The following is a 19,640-nucleotide window of genomic DNA, read 5'->3' as shown; positions in this document are numbered from 1 at the left end:
ACCCTTGTATTTGGAGTGGTGGCTCCCTGTGAGTTGCAGGGCATTAAACAATGTTTCCATCACTTCCAAATCTCTTTTTCTCATGTAATACTTTACTTGCTATCTTCTTGTGAATTAAGATAATACGTGTTTTTATTATGAGATTTTGTGCCTGTCATTCCACCATCAGCTTTAAATGCTATTTAAATAATTGTGTAAGATCCTAAATATTTATTTTAATTTATATCAGGTGCAGTTCCAACAGTAACAGCGAAAATCATTGGGGATGTAAGTTTTATTCTTTTAACTGGTATTGCCACTGTATTTGTTTTCCAATTTTATATAGTATGAACATGTCAATGCTAATTTTTCCTGCTTTATTCCTTATTATATAAATTTCATAAGCTCATTTAATATTTGGGAACAAGATATTCTGGTTAATTATGTCTTTTATGTACTTTGATTTCTTTGGCTGCTTGCTATTCCTGTGTAGTTACTGAAGGCTGTTTTTGTTAGATTGAATTTTAGTTGTAGAGAATTAAGTTTTACAGAATTCAGGCATAAAAGATATTTGGGGCATTTTGTAATGTAGTCAGATTATAAATGAGATATTTATAAAATGTACTTTTTTATTTAAGGACATTTGTTATCTTTATAAAAGCATTCCTATTTTTTCACTCAATACCTTTTTGTCTCTTAAAAGAAAAAATAAAAATAAAAATAAAAATAAAAAAAGAAAAAAGAAATACGAGCAAAACTTATGACTAGAACAGTGGAATTTCTAAAGTGTTTTCTGGTCTCTGGGATAACTTTCACAACATCCTTTGTCAAGTTACTTAAGTGATCATAAGTGATTCTGTTTTTTCTAGTTACCTTGAAACAAAATCTTATAAGACCCAACTCAGGAAATAACAGTTCTCATTTTAAACATAGCCTATTGTTACTGGCCCCCAATGTCTTACAATAGAAATAGTATTTTTCTTGGTAAATAGAACTGGTAATTAGATACAGAGTAAATATATAGTTATCAGAATATTACTATTGCTATTTCAGGAATATTGTATTTCTTACATATGTAGTATGTTCTCTGTCTTCTATGTAATTTCAATATACTATTTCTTTGAAATTATACTATTTATTGTAACTAATGCTAAGCTTTTAAAAACCTGTTTGGTTTTTTTTTTTTTTTTTTCTTTTTTTACTAGGCTAGTACACAAACAGATGCCCTGAAACTGCCACCTTCCCAGCCCCCAAGACTTTTGAAGAATAAAGCTTTATTGTGCAAACCTATCACACAGACTAAAGCCACCTCTTGCAAACCACATACACAAAACAAAGAATGCCAGACAGGTATGTTCCTTACACTTTCTTCTTTTTAGATTTTTTTTTTTAAATAGGGAAAGGAATGTGAGAACTACTTAACATTAATTAAGTATCTACTGTTTCCTGAGTTACGTGTTTAAATGCTTATATGCATTACTTAGTTTTGTTCTGACAACTTACCTTTGAGTTAGGTATTTTCACCCTCTGAGAATTAAGAAATTATGGCAACGAGGTTTTAATTTATAATACCATACTGTGAGTACCTCATTTTTTTTTTTTATTATTAATGACTAGTTTTTTGGAATAAGCATAGACTTTGGAAATATAAAGACAGGGCCTTAATTAAGAGGAACTGTTGTTTTGTGGAACATCCTTAAGTTTGAACCATTGCACCCTCTGTTTCAGATGAAGACACATTTTTTGCAGAGAGGGCTTTCTTATGAATGGCCTCTTAGGCAAAATCTCTGAGCTACTTTTCTGGATGCTGGGCATGGTGCTATCCTTTGATTTTTCTCAGCTCCCCTCTCTGCTTGCATGGAATCTGCCCTACCAGTGATCAGGGCTGAGGGTGATTGGGACCCCAGTATTCTTGGCCTGCCATTCCTGCAGTAGAACCTCTACCATATATGTGGCAGTCAGGTGACGAAACCCTAGCCTGTCAGCTATATGATCAGGCAATTTTTCTTTTAAACTTGGAGTTGGAGGGGATAAGAAATGATGGTGGCCAGCCCCCCCGGTGAGATATGGTAACCCTTGCTTGGGAGCTGAAGAAAGAAGAGTCTGTTCTTCCTGGATGAAGCTACCCAGTCACGCTGGCTGAGGCAGGGTATGGAACACGTGGTAGAATAAGTGTCACAGCCTCCCAAGGGCAGGGCAGAAGGGGGGAGAAAGAATCTGTGGACCCAGACATGGTGCTGTCTCACGACTCTGAGATTATGACCTGGGATTTGGACACTTGACCGACAGAGCCACCCAGGTACCCTGAAAGTCTCAGAATCGTAAACCAGACAGTAATCCTAGATTCCTAGATCTGGAAGGTTATCCTGGAGGTCAGTGCTTGTCAAACATTATTATGCATATGAATTACTTGGGAATTGTAGTAAGTACATTGTAATTTAGTGAAGCCTGAGGTTATGCATTTCTTACTAGCAGTGCTATAGAGGAGTTTGGCCTATATTTGTATTCTATTAATAATGACTTACCTAGTATTATGTAGCTTGCTTGTCAGACATCTGTAATCAGGTGATTTGTTCGGGTTTGATTTTGAATAGAGTTGACACACAGTGTTACATTAATTTCAGGTGTACAGCTTAGTGATTTGCCAAGTTTATGTCTTACGCTGTGTTCACCACAAGTACAGCTTCTTTCCCATCACATGACTATTACGGTATCATTAACTGTATTACTCATGCTCTGCTCTTTAATTCTGTGCCTTACTCATTCCATGACTGGAGTCTGTTTCTCTTCCCCTTCACCCACTTTGCCCAGGTAGAAAGTAATTTTTTGTTAATAAAAAAATTACTATCTGTAGGTAATTTTTTTTTCAAATGTCCACTGGATTATGGTAAAATTGATCCTGTAATATTTCCCACCTAGAACACTACTCAACTTGTTAGCTTTTCACTTATTTTCACTAGCACCACCTTTTTCTTATATCAATGATTTTATAGTCTTCTAGGGTATTTTTCTGGCACATAGAAGGGACTCTGTAGGATACCTATTAAATAATTGAATGAATTCTCCATCCTTCTCAGTTTTTTCCTACTCATACTTAGGTTTCTGAGTTCTGTTTCATCTTTTAATACCTTAGAACATCTGCTTGTCTATATTTATCCTTTTTTGTAGGTGTCCTAGGCCTAATCCAGGTCATCATCATCTTAGCTCTATATACTGCAGTTGCCGCCTACTTACAATTGATACACTTTTTATTCCATGTTAAGATATAAGAGGGCCTCTAAGTTAAACTTTTCAGAAAAAATATTTTATTTATCTATTTATTCCAGAGAGAGAGAGAGAGCGCGCGCGAGCGAGCACAATCTATGGGGAGAGGCCGAGAGAGAGAGAGTGAGAGAGAGAGAGAGAAAAGCAGACTCCACTGATAAGGGATCTGACACAGGGTTTGATCCCAGGACCCTGAGATCATGACCTGAGCCGAAGGCCGGTGTTTTTTTTTTTTTTTTTTTTTTTTTTTTTAATTTATATATAGAAAGAGAGACTGAGAGGCAGAGACACAGGCAGAGGGAGAAGTGGGCTCCATGCAGGGAGCCCAACGCGGGACTCGATCCTGGGTCTCCAGGATCAGACCCTGGGCTGTAGGCGGCGCTAAACCGCTGTGCCACCGGGGGTGCCTCGAGCCGCTGTTTAACTGACTGAGCCACCCAGGCACCCCAAGTCTCTGTGCTTTAAAAAAAATTATTTTTGAATTATAATTCTTTTGAACCATAAATCTCTATTGCTTTAAAATTTTTTTGTTATTAAAATGTTTCTAATCCTTCTTGTTCATGATTTCTTTTTTTTTTTTTTTTGCCCCCACTAGAAGACACTCCGAGTCAGCCCCAGATCATTATGGTGCCAGTTCCTGTACCGGTGTTTGTGCCCATACCTCTTCATCTTTACACTCAGTATGCACCAGTCCCGTTTGGGATTCCAGTTCCAGTGAGTAATCATTTGGAGATTAAGGCTGATAATAGTGCATGTTTTCCTCAACTAAAATGTTATTGTGCTGTTAAAAAACTCTTCACTTGTTGGTAAAATATTCCTGACTATGGTTGGCTATTATCATGTTACTGTACTTTTTAATACAGACTGTATGAAGGATTGTTTCTTTTTCTTTTTTTTTTTTTTTAATTTATTTATGATAGTCACACACACAGAGAGAGAGAGAGAGGCAGAGACACAGGCAGAGGGAGAAGCAGGCTCCATGCACCGGGAGCCTGATGTGGGATTCGATCCCGGGTCTCCAGGATCATGCCCTGGGCCAAAGGCAGGCGCCAAACCGCTGCGCCACCCAGGGATCCCGAAGGATTGTTTCTTGTTATACTCTGCCTTCTCAGAGAATGCTGTGATGTAGCCTTTTTATAATGTTTCATACGCAAAAAGACCACTCAAATAGAAGAAATATCAGAAACTGTGTGTATATGTCAAAATTCTAGATTCTCATAAGGGTGAGAGTAAGTACTATGATTTGCATTATTCTTAGAGATGTATTCACTGTTTTATTGGAACCATATTTTTCTTTGGTGAATTCTTAAGGAAAATAGTTGTGTGAAACTGAAAATATTAAGCATCAGAAACAAAAGTGTGTTAGATAAGTATTTCTTTCTTTTTTTAAGATTTTGTTTTTAAAATTTATTCATTTGAGAGAGAGAGACAGAGACAGAGCACAAGCAGGGGAAGAGGCAGAGGGAGAGGGAGAAGCAGACTTCCTGCTGTGCAGGGAACCCGATGTGGGGCTCAATCCCAGGACTCCAGGATTGTGACCTGAGCCGAAGGCAAACGCGTAACCATTTGAGCCACCCAGGCGCCCTATATAATTATTTTTTAGATGATTCAGAGATACATTTTGTTGATTGTCCAGAAAAGCACTTAATTGAATTGTGATTCATATGGCTGTAGTCTTAAAAAAAACAAACTAGCAAGACTATTTTAGTCATTAGGAATAGAAATACCTGAATTTGTTCATCATTTTAGTACTTAAATCACCTCATAAATAATAGTTTTGATGACAGACATGTTCCCCAGAAACTGTCCTTGGTCTTTCAGATGCCTGTCCCTATGATTATTCCATCCTCAATGGATAATGAAGATAAAATCACTGAGAGTATTGAAGACATTAAGGAGAAGCTGCCTTCACATCCATTTGAAGCTGATCTCCTTGAGATGGCAGAAATGATTGCAGAAGATGAAGAGAAGGAGAAGACTTTATCCCAGGGAGGTTGGTATATTTTTAAAATAAAGAAAGAAAATATACACTTAACAAAATTTGGGTAACTCAAGTAATATTAAGTATTGGATAGTCAAGGTGTTTCTAAAAGTTTTGTGTTTAAATATCAAGTGTATGGGATTTGGTAAACTTATTGATACCTCTGAAAGTTCTGTCCTTTTTATAAAACTTTTCTTAGTTCTTAATTATTCCAGAAAAATAATCTATAAATCTTTTTCATTATTATCTTCTGGCTTTGTTCCTGTATTCAAAGCAAGATCCCTATTTAAGAATTCCTGTTGTAAAATAATCAGCATGTTGATAGAAGTTAAATAGAACTTTAGGATGGAAAACTATTTGGTTCAAAATATAAATCCCGTGCTGTGAAGGTAGAAAATCGGTAAGAACAGTAGTTATATGCTCACCATACCCTAGATATGTTCTAAATGCACTGTGTGCATCACCTCATTTAACCTTTATAACAACCCTGTGGCATGGGTAGTGTATACTTTAAACCCTTCATTTGGAAAATAGGATATCATACTTGCCCTGGAATCAGGAAATGATAAAACAGGAAGTTGAATTCAGGTCTGTCTGACTCCAAAGCAAATGACAGTAACCAGAAGTTGCAGTACATATCGAGAAAGGTTTCTAGCCTTAGTACCGCTTTGATTTTTGGGTATAAGAAGAGAGAGAAAATGATGTTTGAATAGTTGAAATACACAAAGCCCCTTTCCTGTATAACTGATTCAGCCAGGAAATTATTTTTTCCTTACAAATGTTTTCATTTTTTCAGTGATGGTTTTTACAAAGCTAGGCACCAGGTTTAGATTTTGCATAATAAATTCTAGATGATTTTCAGAACAGTGTAGCATTTGAAAAAAATGTCAACTTTTCTCTTGTGTCGACATTAAGTTTTAAAATTATGGATATTCTAAAAAAATTATGGATATTCTGAGAGATGCATTAAAAGCTTATTTGTTAATATCCCACTGTTTCTGGTCTCATTTTGTTCTCTAGTATATAACCTCATAATTCTGACTCATTTGTGTGTGGAATTTAATGTCTTAGAATATTGCCCCTTATGCTTGATCTTCTAATTTCTGATATTTAGAAGCTCAAGCAATTCCTGTTAAGTCTCATTTTAAGTTGCATCTCCATTCACATTAATCGTTAACATTTTTCAGGTGCTTCCTCTGTTCAAATATTGTAACTTTACCTTAACCTAAAAATTAAAGCAGACTGAAAAAATTTCCTTTTTTTTTTTTTTTTGAAAAAATTTTCAAAACTAAACTTGAAGACAGGTAGTTGTAATCACCATAGTGTAAGTAAAATCAAGTGGTTTAGAAACATAAAGGAGAGAGAAATGAATTCTATCTGAAGGGAATTGGCTAATTTATGTTTGATTTAAGAGAAAAGAAGCAACTTTCCTGGGTTTTGAAAAGCATTTTTCTTTTTTTTCTTTTTACTTTGAGTCCTTAAGCTTTTTATTTTTTAAGTAGTTAATTAATAGAACTGTGTTCTGTTTTGTTCCATGTGCTGATTGCTCATATAATTTATATTTATATATATTCTAAGTCTTTTGTCTTTTCAGTGCAGTGGTAAGGCATATTCTGGGAGGAAAAAGCAATTCAAAGCATATTTGTCAATTTGTAAATAAACCGTGTGTGTGTATGTCTGTGTTTTCATAGTAAAAAAAGATTCAGACACATGAGTGTCCAATCTTAAATAAAGGTCTCCCTTGACATGACTTGTCTTATGCTGCTACCTGGAAGTGTAACCACTGTTAACAGTCATAATTTAACTTCATTTACCACTAATGCCTAATTTTATTAACGAATCATTCTTTCTGCATATGAAGGCCATTTTCTTAGTATTCCCTAGTATGATTCATTTATATAATGTAGTCATTTTGTTTGAAATGCAGTTTTCTTTGTGTATACATGTTAAGTTGTTAAATTACAACTTTTTTTTCTTTAGGATCCCAAACTTCTGAACAGGAACTCTTTCTTGACACCAAGATTTTTGAAAAAGGTTTGTAATTCTACATACATTTCAGATCTTAGAAATACTATCCTTGGAGTGCCTTGGTGGCTCAGTTGGTTAAGCATCTGCCTTCAGCTCAGGTGATGATCCCAGGATTAGGATGATTCCTTGCTGAGATCAAGCTCAGTGCCGGGCTCCCTGCTCAGCATAGTCTGCTTGTTCCTCTTCTTTGTCCCTCTTCCCACTTGTCTTCTCTTTCTCCTTCTCATAAATAAATAAAATCTTAAAAAAAAAAAAATACTGTCCTTGGTTAGTAATACCCATAAAGTATTAGTATCCTTGACTTAATATTTGCAATTTTAGGTATTTGTAAGGGGCATCAGATGTCTGTGATTGTATGCTAATGTGTAGTGAAAATAAAAAAGGTACCTCAGGTACTTGTTTTAAGGATTAATTGAAATAATGCTTTACAATGTGTACCAAGAATATGAAGCCAATTCTGTGAAGCTGGTGAAGTTACTTCATTCTTCAGTGTACCTAGGTAAATCAGCAACCATGTCTTGGTTTTGTTATTCTGGGCTTCAAGAAGGTTTCTCAGCCTGTATAAAGTCTGTCTTATGTTGAGCATTTATTTGTTTTCTGTTTCAGACCAAGGAAGTACATACAGTGGTGACCTTGAATCAGAGGCAGTATCTACTCCGCATAGCTGGGAGGAAGAGTTGAATCATTATGCCTTAAAGTCAAATGCTGTGCAAGAGGCTGATTCAGACTTGAAGCAGCTCTCAAAAGGGGAAACTGAGCAGGACCTGGAAGCAGATTTTCCATCCGGTTTGTGCAACATATTAAATACTCCTGATTTTAGAAGACTGGTAGAACTCTGAATTGACATTATGAAGCAGATCTACTGTGTGCTAATCTAGGACACAAATGGTCCCCACCTTTGAAGGTTAAATAATAAGTGGTCAATTTTTTTTAACCTTTCCCACAATAACCATGTAGGTTTCCTTGATTGTTAATAAAGTTTTTATTTAAGTGCTATATCCTTTGTTTCTCTTAAGAACAGAGTACTTATTTTATCATGAACAAAGTAATTAATATAGTGATGATTACCTGATGTTTCCTCCCCAAGTCTGTCTTCTTATAAATCTATGAATTATTTACCTCAAATTATGCTTTCTGCTGATTATTTATAGAATCCTTTGACCCACTGAGTAAAGGACAGGGAATCCAGGCACGTTCCCGAACAAGGCGACGGCACAGAGATGGCTTCCCTCAGCCCAGACGAAGAGTAAGCTGTAGCTTAATTTTTCTAGTGTTTTCTTTCCTTCGGTGTTTATTGGTTCTTGCTTTTTACAAAGCTCTGTAACAGGCAGGGTCACAGAATTACATACTTGTTTTACACAGCCTTATACTCTTTTGCCTTTATTTTTTGTTTCTTATAATTAAGAACCATACCTTTTGAATATTTTAAAGGGATATGTAAACCTTGATGTTCCTGTAATAGAGGTACTGAGCTAAGCCTCCTAGCATAGCACATGGCAGATGCTTAGTATGTGATGGTTATTATGCAGCTGCTCAGATGTTCATTGTGATGGTCATCATCTGGATCATCAGTATGCCTTTTCCAGCTGATGGAAGGGTAACCAGGAAAATGTGTAGTTTGTTATTCTGTTTTGTTACTCACTGTGCTATAGCAGGTCTCCCAGGACTTGGAACTGATGAGCTAGGAGAATGTACGGAGTCATGGCCAAGGCTTCCACCATACAGATGCAAGAAGGGGCAGCATTCCTGCCACTCGAGAATAGCATATGACACAATACCTGTATATGTGCCACAAAATCACAACATTTTTATAAATTTATAAAAATTTTTAAATGTATTTGTATTATACTTGATGAACTCAGAATAATAATATATGACAGACTGCTGCTGTTAAGATAAAGGACCATTACCTTTTACTTTATATTTCTTTTAGCATGATCTTTTTATTTTGTTTTCATAATCAAGGGTGAAGGGTGTTTTTGTTCTGTTGTACTTTTAAAAGATTTTTATAATCTTCATTGTACAGTATTTTTTTAAGTTTCTAAATTAAACTTTGGGACTATTTCCATATTGACAGGGCTTTCTCATACTAAAACCAAAAGAATAATAGCCTTATTTAAAAATTAACTCTATTGAATTATAATTGCATAAAAAATTCATAAATTTTAAGTGTAAAATTTGATGGACTCCAACAACTATATTTAGTATATAACTACCACCACAACCGTAACACTTCTGTCCCAGAAGCTCCTTCATGACCTTTTGTAGTCCATACTCTCTAGCGCTAGATAACCAACCACCAATATACTTTGCAGATTGATACAACATAGTATTACTTTTCCTTTTCTAAAATTTCATATAAATGGAATTATGTAATTTGTAGTCTTCCCTCTTTGGCTTCTTTTACTTGTTTTTGAGATTCATCCATGTTTCATATTTATTACATGGGATTATTCATTCCTGTTTATTCCTGAGTAGCTTCTCATTGTATGAACAAACCACAATTTAACAGTTGGTGGAAATTTGGATTATTTACAGGTTTGGGCTATTTCAAATACAGCTGCAATAAACACTCTAGATATCAATTTCTGTATGAACATCTAGTTTCATTTGAGGAAAAATACACAGAAGTGGGATTGCTAGGTCTTAAAGTATGTGTTTTTAACTTTGTAAGAAAGCTTATCAAGATGGTGTGGGGTGTAAAAAAAAAAAAGTGCTTATCAAACTTTTTCTAAGTAGTAGATGTACCATTTTAAATTCCCATTAGCAGTGTATGAATACCAATCTGCTTCATGACTTTGCTAATACTTGATATTGTCAATTTTTAATTTTAACCACTGTAGCAAATGTGTAGTGGAATCTCACTGTGGCTCTAGTTTATGTTTTCCTAATGACTGATGATGTTGGACATTTTCTCATGTGCATATTTATCATTCTTCTATCTTCTTTGATAAATTGTCTATTCCAAGCTATTGCATATTTTTCTAATATTTTTCTAACTCAGTCGTCCTACTGAGTTGTAAGTGTTCTTTATTATGGACATAACTCTTAAACACGACTTTTACTCCTATTCTGAGACTTTGTAAAATTTTCTTAATAGTGAAGACAGAACTTTCTGAATTTGTGAAAGTCATTTTTATCAATTTTTTATTTTATGTTTCACGCTTTTTAGTATCCCATGTAAAAGTCTTTGCTTTAACCTGTTGGAAGTAAGATATTCTTTTATGTTTTCTTCTAGTTTTATATTTCAGCTTTTATGTGTTTGTGATTCATTCCAAGATGATGAGTTGAGGAAAGTGTCAAGGTTTCTTGTTTTTGTATGTGATGTCCAGTTGTTTACTACCATCTTGGAAAAGACTATCCTTTCCCTCTTTGAATTACATTGTACTTTTTTTTTAATAGATTTATTTTTTTTTAATTTTTATTTATTTATGATAGTCACACAGAGAGAGAGAGAGAGAGAGAGGCAGAGACATAGGCAGAGGGAGAAGCAGGCTCCATGCACCGGGAGCCTGACATGGGATTCGATCCCGGGTCTCCAGGATCGCGAGAGAGAGAGAGAGAGAGAGAGAGAGAGAGAGGCAGAGACATAGGCAGAGGGAGAAGCAGGCTCCATGCACCGGGAGCCTGACATGGGATTCGATCCCGGGTCTCCAGGATCGCGCCCTGGGCCAAAGGTAGGCGCTAAACCACTGTGCCACCCAGGGATCCCACATTGTACTTTTTTTTAAACATTTATTGGAGAGAGATAAATGAGCACTGGGGGAGGGGCAGAGGGAGAGGGAGAGAATCCCAAGCATACCCTGTACTGAGTGCAGAGCCCCAACATGGGGCTGGATTCTAGGACCCTGAGATCATGACCTGAGCTGAAATCAAGAGGTGGACATTTAAGTGACTGAGCCACCCAGGTGCCCCCATGTTGTACTTTTATTAAAATCAGCTGACTGTATATGTGTTGAAATTCTATTCTCCTCTCTTAATTTATATGTGTTTTAATACAGTACCAAATGTCTTGATTATTGTAGCTTTAAGTGAGTCTTGAAATCAGGAGTGTAAGTCTTCCATCTTGGATGTTCTTTCACAAGATTGCCATTTGCATATCCATATAAATTTTAGAACCAGCTTATCAATTTTTACCAAAAAAAAAAGCCTACTGGAACTTTGGGGCTGTTCTGAATCCATAGATGAGTTTGCAGAGAATTAATATCTTCATAGTTTTGAGCTGTCCAATCTATGAAGATGGTATTTTTCTCCTTTATTTAGATCATCTTTAATTTCTCTCAGCAGTGTTTTATTGTATAAGCCTCATATTTTGTTAAATTTATTTAATAAGTATTTAAAATTTATCTTGATCCTGTTTTAAGTAGTAGTATTTTAAATTTCATTTTCTAGTGTTCCTCATTGTCATGTGAAAGTAGATATTTTTATCTTATTTTTATGTTTTATATGTTTTTTTTTAGTTTCAAGTTTTAATTTAAATTACAATTAACATGATATTGCTTTTTCTTTTTTTAAAATAAGATTTTATTTATATTAGAGAATGAGAGCGCAAGCTGGGGAGGAGCAGAGGGAGAGGGAGAGAATCTCAAGCAGATTTCCTACTAAGAGTGTCACCTGCTGCGGGGCTTGATCTCATGAACCTGAGATCATGACCTGACCCAAAATTAAGAGTCAGATGCTTAACCTATATGAGCCACCCAGGTACCCTGAGGTTTCTTTTTCTATATTTATTTTATGTACTGTGATTTTGTTCAAATAATGTCTAGGGTTGTCTACCTAGACAATCCTATTATTTGTGAAGATTGTTTTACTGTTTCCTTTCCAATCTTTATTCTTTTTTAAAGATTTATTTATTTATTTAATTCATGAGAGACACAGGCAGAGGAAAGAGAAGCAGACTCCATGCAGGAGCCCAGTGTGGGACTTGATCCCAGGACTCCAGGATCATGTCCTGAGCCGTAGGCAGACGCTCAACCACTGAGCCATCCAGTTTCCCTCCTTTCCAATCTTAATGCACTTACTTTCCCTTTCCCTTTCCCTTTCCCTTTCCCTTTCCCTTTCCCTTTCCCTTTCCTTTGATGTATTGTGCTAGCTAGGATTTTTTTTTTTTTTTGATGTATTGTACTAGCTTCAGTACAGTGTTGAATAATATTAATGGTGAAAGCAGATCTTCATACCTCCTCTCAGTCTTAGGACAGGTGTTTAGCCTTGCAGTATTAATTATGATGTTACTTGTAGGTTTCTTGTAGGTAGCCCCTATCAGGCAGGAAGTTCTCTTCTGTTTTTAATATGCTGAGAATCTGTGTCATGATTTGTGTTGAATTTGTGGCTCTCTGGCATCTGTTGAGGTGCTCATGTGGTTTTTCCTTTCTGAGTCTATTAAAATGATGACATACATTAATTTTTAAATTGGTAAACTAACTTTGCATTCATAGCATGAACCCTACTTTCTTCTGAAGTATTTTTTAATCTGTTGCTGGATTCAGTTTGCTAACATACTGTTAAAGTTTTTACATGTCTCTGTTGAAGAGAGAGATTGATCTGTAGTTTTCTTGTAAGGACTGGTCTTGTTCTCAGGGTAATGGTAATATTGTACAATGGGTTAGTGTTTGCTCCTTTTCTATTTCTAAAATATGGTGGATATAATTACTTTAATTGTTCCAGGGTCTATAGATGTTTGTAGGAAAGTTTTAAACTATGACTTAAGTGTCTGTGGCTGTTCAGGTTATCTCTTCTACAGCAAGCTTTGTTAGTTTGTGTCCTTCAGAAAATTGTTTCATTTCATCTGCCTTGTCAAGTTTATTGGCATCACAGCATTCTCTTAACTATCCTTTTAATGTCTCTAGGATCAGGTATTGGTAATTTATATTTTCTTTCTTTTTTTCCTGATCATTCTAGGTAGAAATGTATTATTTTTTTATATCTTGGAAAAGAACCAATTTTTAAATTAATTTTTCTCTATCCTTTTTTCATTGATTTTGCTCTCATTTTTATTATTTCTTTAATTTTCCTTACTTTGGGTTTTGTTCTATTTACCTTGGGAGGAGGGAGAGAGAGAGGACAGGTATAGGGAGAGGGAAACTAAATCCCAAGTAAGCTCCACCACGCTGATGTGGATCTCATGACCCTGAGATCATGACCTGAGCTGACATCAAGAGTCGGATGTCTAACTGAGCCACCCAGGCACCCCTCTTACTTTGGGTTTTAATGTGGTCTTTTTTCTAGTTTCTTCTTTTTTTTCTAAAGATTATATTTATTTATTTATTTATGAGAGACACAGAGAGAAAGAGAGGAAGAGACACAGGCAGAGGGAGAAGCAGGCTCCATGCAGGGAGCCCGATGTGGGACTCGATCCCAGGACTTTAGGATCACGCTTTGGGCCGAAGGCAGGTGCTAAACTGCTGAGCCACCCAGGGATCCCCCCTTTTTTTCTAGTTTCTTAAGGTAAAGCTTAGATTCTTGATTTTAGACTTTCACCTATTTTTCGTAGGAGCATTTTAATACTATAAATGTCATTGTAAGCTGTAGCACTGTGGGAAAAAATTGATGTTTTCATTTTTGCTGAAGTTCAAAATATTTTCTAATTGCATCTGTGGTTTCTTCTTTGACCATGAGTCTTTTAAAATGTGTTAATTTCCAATTTTTGAGGATTTTCTTAACATCGTTTCATTATTGGTTTCTAGTTTAATTTGATTGTAGTTAGAGAATTTATGGAGCCTTGTTTTATATCCCAGAATGATCTACTCATGTGTTCCATGAAATAGATCTGAGTGGTAATAATGGTTATTCAGACTTCATTGGGCGGGTCCAGTATCTGGAACGTAGTGAGAACTCAGATGTTAGTCATTATTACAGTTCTGCATTTCAACTCTTTTTTTCTTTTCTCACACGAATTGGATTGACCTACCCCTAAAGCTCTTTCTGGCTTTAAGAACTCTGAATCTTTAGGATCTAGTAATAAATTTTGCATTTTGTATATTTATTCCCTTCTTTCTTTGAGAACTATGTTTCTTAAAGATTCAGAACTAAATTTTATATTCTGTAAATTTTTGGAATTCTTACAGGGACGGAAGAAGTCGATAGTGGCTATGGAGCCCAGAAGTCTTATTCAAGGAGCCTTTCAGGGGTGCTCAGTGTCTGGGATGACACTAAAATACATGTACGGGGTAAATGCCTGGAAGAACTGGGTTCAGTGGAAAAATGCGAAGGAAGAGCAGGGGGATCTGAAATGTGGCGGTAAATACACAGCATGAATTTTTGTTTTGATTGAGGGGGTTGGAGGTATAAGTTGAAGTCATCAGTCTACACAAAAGGGATGCATATTAGATCAAAAATCCTGTAAGACTTTTGGTTTTGGCATTACTTAAATTTTCCCTCTTTTTTATTTAAACATTTCGTTTTCTCTCCTTGTCAGGTATTGAACATGCGGCATCTAGCCCATGTTCTGACCCTTTAGGAAATGCTCAAGACCATGCACTCTCTCAAGAATCCTCAGAGCCAGGCTGTAGAGGTAAAACCATTTCTCCCTTTGTAGTCTGAATTCTCTGAATCACTTTTAATATTATTGCCAATTTTAAATTTGTAAATGGGAATACTTAAAATTATTTAAAATTTGGAAATTAATATCCTACTTCCAATTACAAAGAGCTTGTTAAAAAGGTAAGAGTGTATGGGCATGAATTTATTGTGCAAATATAAGGAATTGTGTTCCTTTCTCTAACATTATGCGGGTGGCTCCAATCTGTGTTCTTTGTATTCTTGAGCCCTGTATCTGTAGAATGACCCACAATGGAACCCAGTGTGACACCGCTGCTTTTGGTGGTGGTGTTGAGAAAAATACCTGGAAAAGCCTTGCCTCTTCTGTAGAAATTCTTCCTAATAACAAGTTCTGTGGGATGGGGTAAATTTGGTACCAATAAACAATCCACATAGAGCAGCAGTGTATAATTTTAGAGCCTACATCAACTTTTTCCCCTCCTGGTTTTGAGGTTCCTGTTCTAAACTTTTGTTTTCAGTTTATAGTTTCCTTTTTTATTATCTATGTTTTATGTAAGATACTTACTGTAATCTTTGTGGAATGAGATAGAGCAGGAATGGATGAGTATGTCCTTGTCACTAGATTTTTTTCCTATTTTCAGCTATACCTTCTTTCAACAACCAACTGCATGCACTCGGGGCTTCACCTCAGTCTACCCTTTTGGCTTTTGGGTACATGTTCCTCTCCTTATTGGAATAGTTAGTGGCTGCTGTGGTCTGTGACTGACTTATTGAGTTCCTGCAGATCAAATGTAATCTCTGCCAAGTAATATAAATATACTTCTATAATGGAGGTTTATTAGGCTCTTTACTGCCCACTTTGAGCCATAGCACTCTGTTTTTAAAAAGGAAGGGGGTAGTGAGAATGGAGAGGTAATATTATATTAGACTAACAGGCCTAAATTTAATAGCCACAGGGATGCCTACTCATTTCTATGACTCATTTATCCAAAAAATACTGAATCTATGTACCAGGTACATACCGTACATGGTGGCTAGGTGCTTTGGTGCAAAGGTCAAACATGGTCCTTGCCCTTTTGAACCACTGCTTACCTTTTGCAAAACCACATCCTCAAGTTTATCTTTGTAAACATGCAACCCTGTCTAAATGCAGAGGAGCAGTGACTAGAAAGAGTGTTTTCCATTCTAATCTGAATTGAAATAGATTCTCTATTGGAGAGGTTTCTGTGTGTATCAAATTGTAGGATCTCTACAAATCAAATTGGGTCACTCTTTTGGTAAAATTAATTCAGCTCTTAGGTTGTCTTCAAAGCCCTAATATGCTCGGTGAGATTTACCAGGATCTGCCCCCATCTGCCCTTCTTGATTTTCTCCTTTACACGTTAGTCCCCTGAACCTTTTCAGTTTTGTGTGTTTCAGCGTTTCTAAGGGCATGAAGATGTTCTGTGTTAGTTGAAATATTCTTTATTCAAATAAATCTGAGTTAGAGAAAGTTAAATAGCATTTTTATACAGACATTCTCAACCTTTAATAAACCTTTTATATATCATCGTGAGTTTTTTAGAGGCAGATTTTACAAACCCCAGTTTTCTCCAACTCTCACGTTACTAGTATTTTTGGAATATGCTTTGGGAAATATTTTTATATCCTGAGGTTGCAATTCTTTATTCATCTGTTTAATTCTTCTGCACCTTTCATGGTCTGACATTAGTATCACATCCTCCAGAATCGCACCTGACCCTATCCTGTCTGTAGATGGTCCTTATGTGCTTTCCTGGAACCCCCTAAATTAACCCCCTGTCACAGCACCTGTTACACATGGTGTGCTGCATTATTTTTATTTCTTTAACTGCAAAAGCCTTGAAATCGGGATTTAGCTGTAATCCATGTCCTCATCAGCCTGGGCCCACTGTAGTAGCCTGTGTGTTTTAGTGAATTAAAGTAATGTTACTATATTTCTTATGAGTTAATATTTCAGATGTTTTCTGCCTTTCCATAGTCCGTTCTATCAAGCTGAAGGAAGATATTCTGTCCTGCACTTTTGCTGAGTTGAGTTTGGGTTTATGCCAGTTTATCCAAGAGGTGCGGAGACCAAATGGTGAAAAATATGATCCAGACAGTATCTTATACTTGTGCCTTGGAATTCAGCAGGTATCAAATTCAGTAATTGTTCTAAACTGTATTGCATTTTTAACAGTACTGATAGATCTTATGACTCAAGCTGAAAAATCATAGTGTATATGGTTGTTCGATACGCTTTATACTCTGTTCTTAATGAACCACTGCCCGTAATTTAAAAGTCTTGATCACATAGCCTTTTGTGAGCCAGATTGAGACTGTTAGTAGAATAAGAGAAATTGAGGATGAAGCATGTTACTATGGACAAAAGGGGCAAAAATAGCAAATTCACAAAAAAAGCAACATAGCTGATTATATCTGTATGTATTTACGTAAACCATGTAGTCTCATTTAAAAATTTTATCATTAAAAAAATTATTTATTTATGCATGAGAGACACACAGAGAGAGGCAGAGACCCAGGCAAAGGGAGAAGCAGACTCCATGCAGGGAGCCCAACGTGGGGCTCGATCCCACGACCCCAGGATCAAGACCTGAGCAAAAGTCAGACACTCAACCGCTGAGCCACCCAGGCGTCCCTCATTTAAAAGTTTTAAATGCATATTAAAATAACAGACAAGGGGCGCCTGAGTGGCTCAGTCAGTTAAGCGTCTGCCTTCAGCTCAGGTCATGATTCCAGGGTCCTAGGATTGAGGCCAGTGTCAGGTTCCGTGTTCATCAGGGAGTCTGCTTCTCTCTCTCCTTCTGCCCCTCCCCCTGCTCCTCTGCTCTCTTTGTCTCTCTCTCTCTCAAATAAAGAAATAAAAACAAACAAAAAGCAACATGCCATTATTTGTCACATTAGCAAAAAAAAATATTGTTGATGTGAGTTCTATGATGGGGATTTGCCTTCTTGGCTCGTGGTAATTAGTACACACTTTTCTAGAAAGCAGTTTTGAGCATGTGCTCAGGAATATGAAATTTTGAGTGTTCATACTCTTTCTCCAGTAATTCCGTTTCTGGGAGTCTGGCAGAGCAAATATTCTGAAGTTCAGACATCATTTGCACAAAACTGGAAATAACTTCAGTGCCCACCAGAGTGTTATGTTTAAGTTATAGTATATTTATAAAATATACATTATGTAGCTAATAAAAATTGTTTACAAAGTAACAAAGTAACTTCTAGTAATGTGTAAAATTACTAATATTAAAGCATTAAATGAAGAGTATGAAGTCTTTGTGGATCGCTATATGTTAACACAAAGTGATTTAAAAAACCAGTCCTATGTAATAAAATGAAATGCACCAAAATACATTGATAGTGGCTATCGTCTTGGGTGGTAGTGCTCTAGATGTTGTTGATTTCTCTTTTCTCTATTTGCCAGATTTTCTTCCATTTGTATGGTGGTGGTGGTGGTATATTCTTTTATTAAGGCATTTATTCCTAAAGTTTTGTTTTTTAATTATAGAAGTAGTATGTGCTCAGTGTAACTGTCAAAACAGTAGGTTGAAGGCATATAAAGACAATTTTTTCTCCTTCCTTCCCAGTCTCTGAGATAACCAGTGTTAAAGCATCTGCCCTTCGTGCCAAACATTTATGTATGTGTATAGATGTTAGTCTTGTTTTGCTTAGTTTTTAGCAATATGGGGCTGATGCCATATACATTTTTTTGTTGCTTACTTTTCTCGGTCTGTGTATCCTTCAGGTGAATATAAATCAAATTCCTTCTTTTATAAAAGAAAGATGTATAATATTACAGAATATGAATATACCAATTATTCACCCTTTCTTTTGATGCTTTTACATTTAGGTTAAAGTATGTATAGATTTGTCTTTCTCCTTTTTTTTTTTTTTTTTTTTTTCAGAGAGAGAGAGAGAGGCGGGGGTGCATGTGTGCCAGTGATCACAAGTAGGGGAAGGGGCAAACAGAGAGAAGTAGGCTCCTCTCTGAGCAGGGAGCTCAACTCTAGGCTGGATCCCAGGACCCTGGAATCATGATCTGTGCCAAAGGCAGATGCTTAACTGACTTAGCCACCCAGGCACCCACCCCCATGTATAGATTTTTCTAATTTTAAGATACCTTCATTTTACTTTCCAGAATGGTTATACTAATTTACACCTTTACCAGCAGGGTTGTGAGTGCCCGTTTCTTGAATTCTCTTTGGCTTAAAAAAAATTTAGTGGCTCCAATTTGTATTTTCCAAGTTTTTAAAAGTAGAATATCTTTTTATGCAGTTGGTTATTGGGATTTTTCCTTTGTATCTGTAATATCTCTTTTATGTTGGGGACATAAACTGTGATGTAAGTGCTTGAAGTAAATTTTTTCAGAATGTTTTTGTTTATATTGTATTTGCCATTCAAAAAGTTTTCCTTTTTATATAGTTTAATATTATGCATTTATTTCCCTTTAAAATTCCTGGTATTTTCTGTGTTGCTTAGCATGGTCTTCCTATTTAAGTATTTAAATTCTCATAAATTACTCTCTAAAATATTTGGGGTGTTTTAGATTATCTTTAATACATCTGAAATTCCTTTTTTGTACATGACAGAAGTATATTTCTGATGAATAACATTTGGGATGGGTATCTAGTTATGCAAACAGCATTCATTTTTCCCAGAGTCAAAAGAACACTTTCCTTATATAAGTACTGTTCCCATTATATTTTGATTGAATTTCTAGATAGTAAAAGATATTTTTTAAAATCAACACATGAGAGAACTCTTTCAACCAATATTTATTGAGCATCTACTATGTGCCATACATGCATTTTGGTTAGGCAAATATTGTGAAGATTCTAAACACACTTTACAGTTTATGATATTATGGATCTAA

The 19,640-nt window shown here is 35.9% G+C and overlaps 1 protein-coding gene and 1 non-coding gene across 11 annotated transcripts in view; one reads left to right on the top strand and one right to left on the bottom strand.

Annotated features, from left to right (window-relative positions):
* Window positions 1-19,640, top strand: part of ZMYM4 (zinc finger MYM-type containing 4) — a 133,609-nt gene that overhangs the window by 100,440 nt on the left and 13,529 nt on the right. For all 10 annotated transcript variants that reach the window (XM_025419965.3, XM_025419967.3, XM_035698768.2 and 7 more), the window contains 10 exons: window positions 230-267; window positions 1,185-1,329; window positions 3,839-3,957; window positions 5,065-5,236; window positions 7,205-7,258; window positions 7,859-8,038; window positions 8,404-8,498; window positions 14,317-14,488; window positions 14,667-14,762; window positions 16,749-16,900. In XM_025419965.3, the coding sequence (XP_025275750.1) occupies window positions 230-267; window positions 1,185-1,329; window positions 3,839-3,957; window positions 5,065-5,236; window positions 7,205-7,258; window positions 7,859-8,038; window positions 8,404-8,498; window positions 14,317-14,488; window positions 14,667-14,762; window positions 16,749-16,900 (1,223 nt within the window). The remainder of the gene's footprint in view (window positions 1-229; window positions 268-1,184; window positions 1,330-3,838; window positions 3,958-5,064; window positions 5,237-7,204; window positions 7,259-7,858; window positions 8,039-8,403; window positions 8,499-14,316; window positions 14,489-14,666; window positions 14,763-16,748; window positions 16,901-19,640) is intronic.
* On the bottom strand, window positions 17,319-17,401 carry TRNAK-UUU (transfer RNA lysine (anticodon UUU)). Its single transcript has one exon. It is a non-coding gene; the product is annotated as a tRNA-Lys (tRNA).

The sequence above is a fragment of the Canis lupus genome, chromosome 15, assembly GCF_003254725.2.
Source record: "Canis lupus dingo isolate Sandy chromosome 15, ASM325472v2, whole genome shotgun sequence".
Taxonomy (NCBI): Eukaryota; Metazoa; Chordata; class Mammalia; order Carnivora; family Canidae; genus Canis; species Canis lupus.
This window is presented reverse-complemented; position numbering and strand designations above follow the sequence as displayed.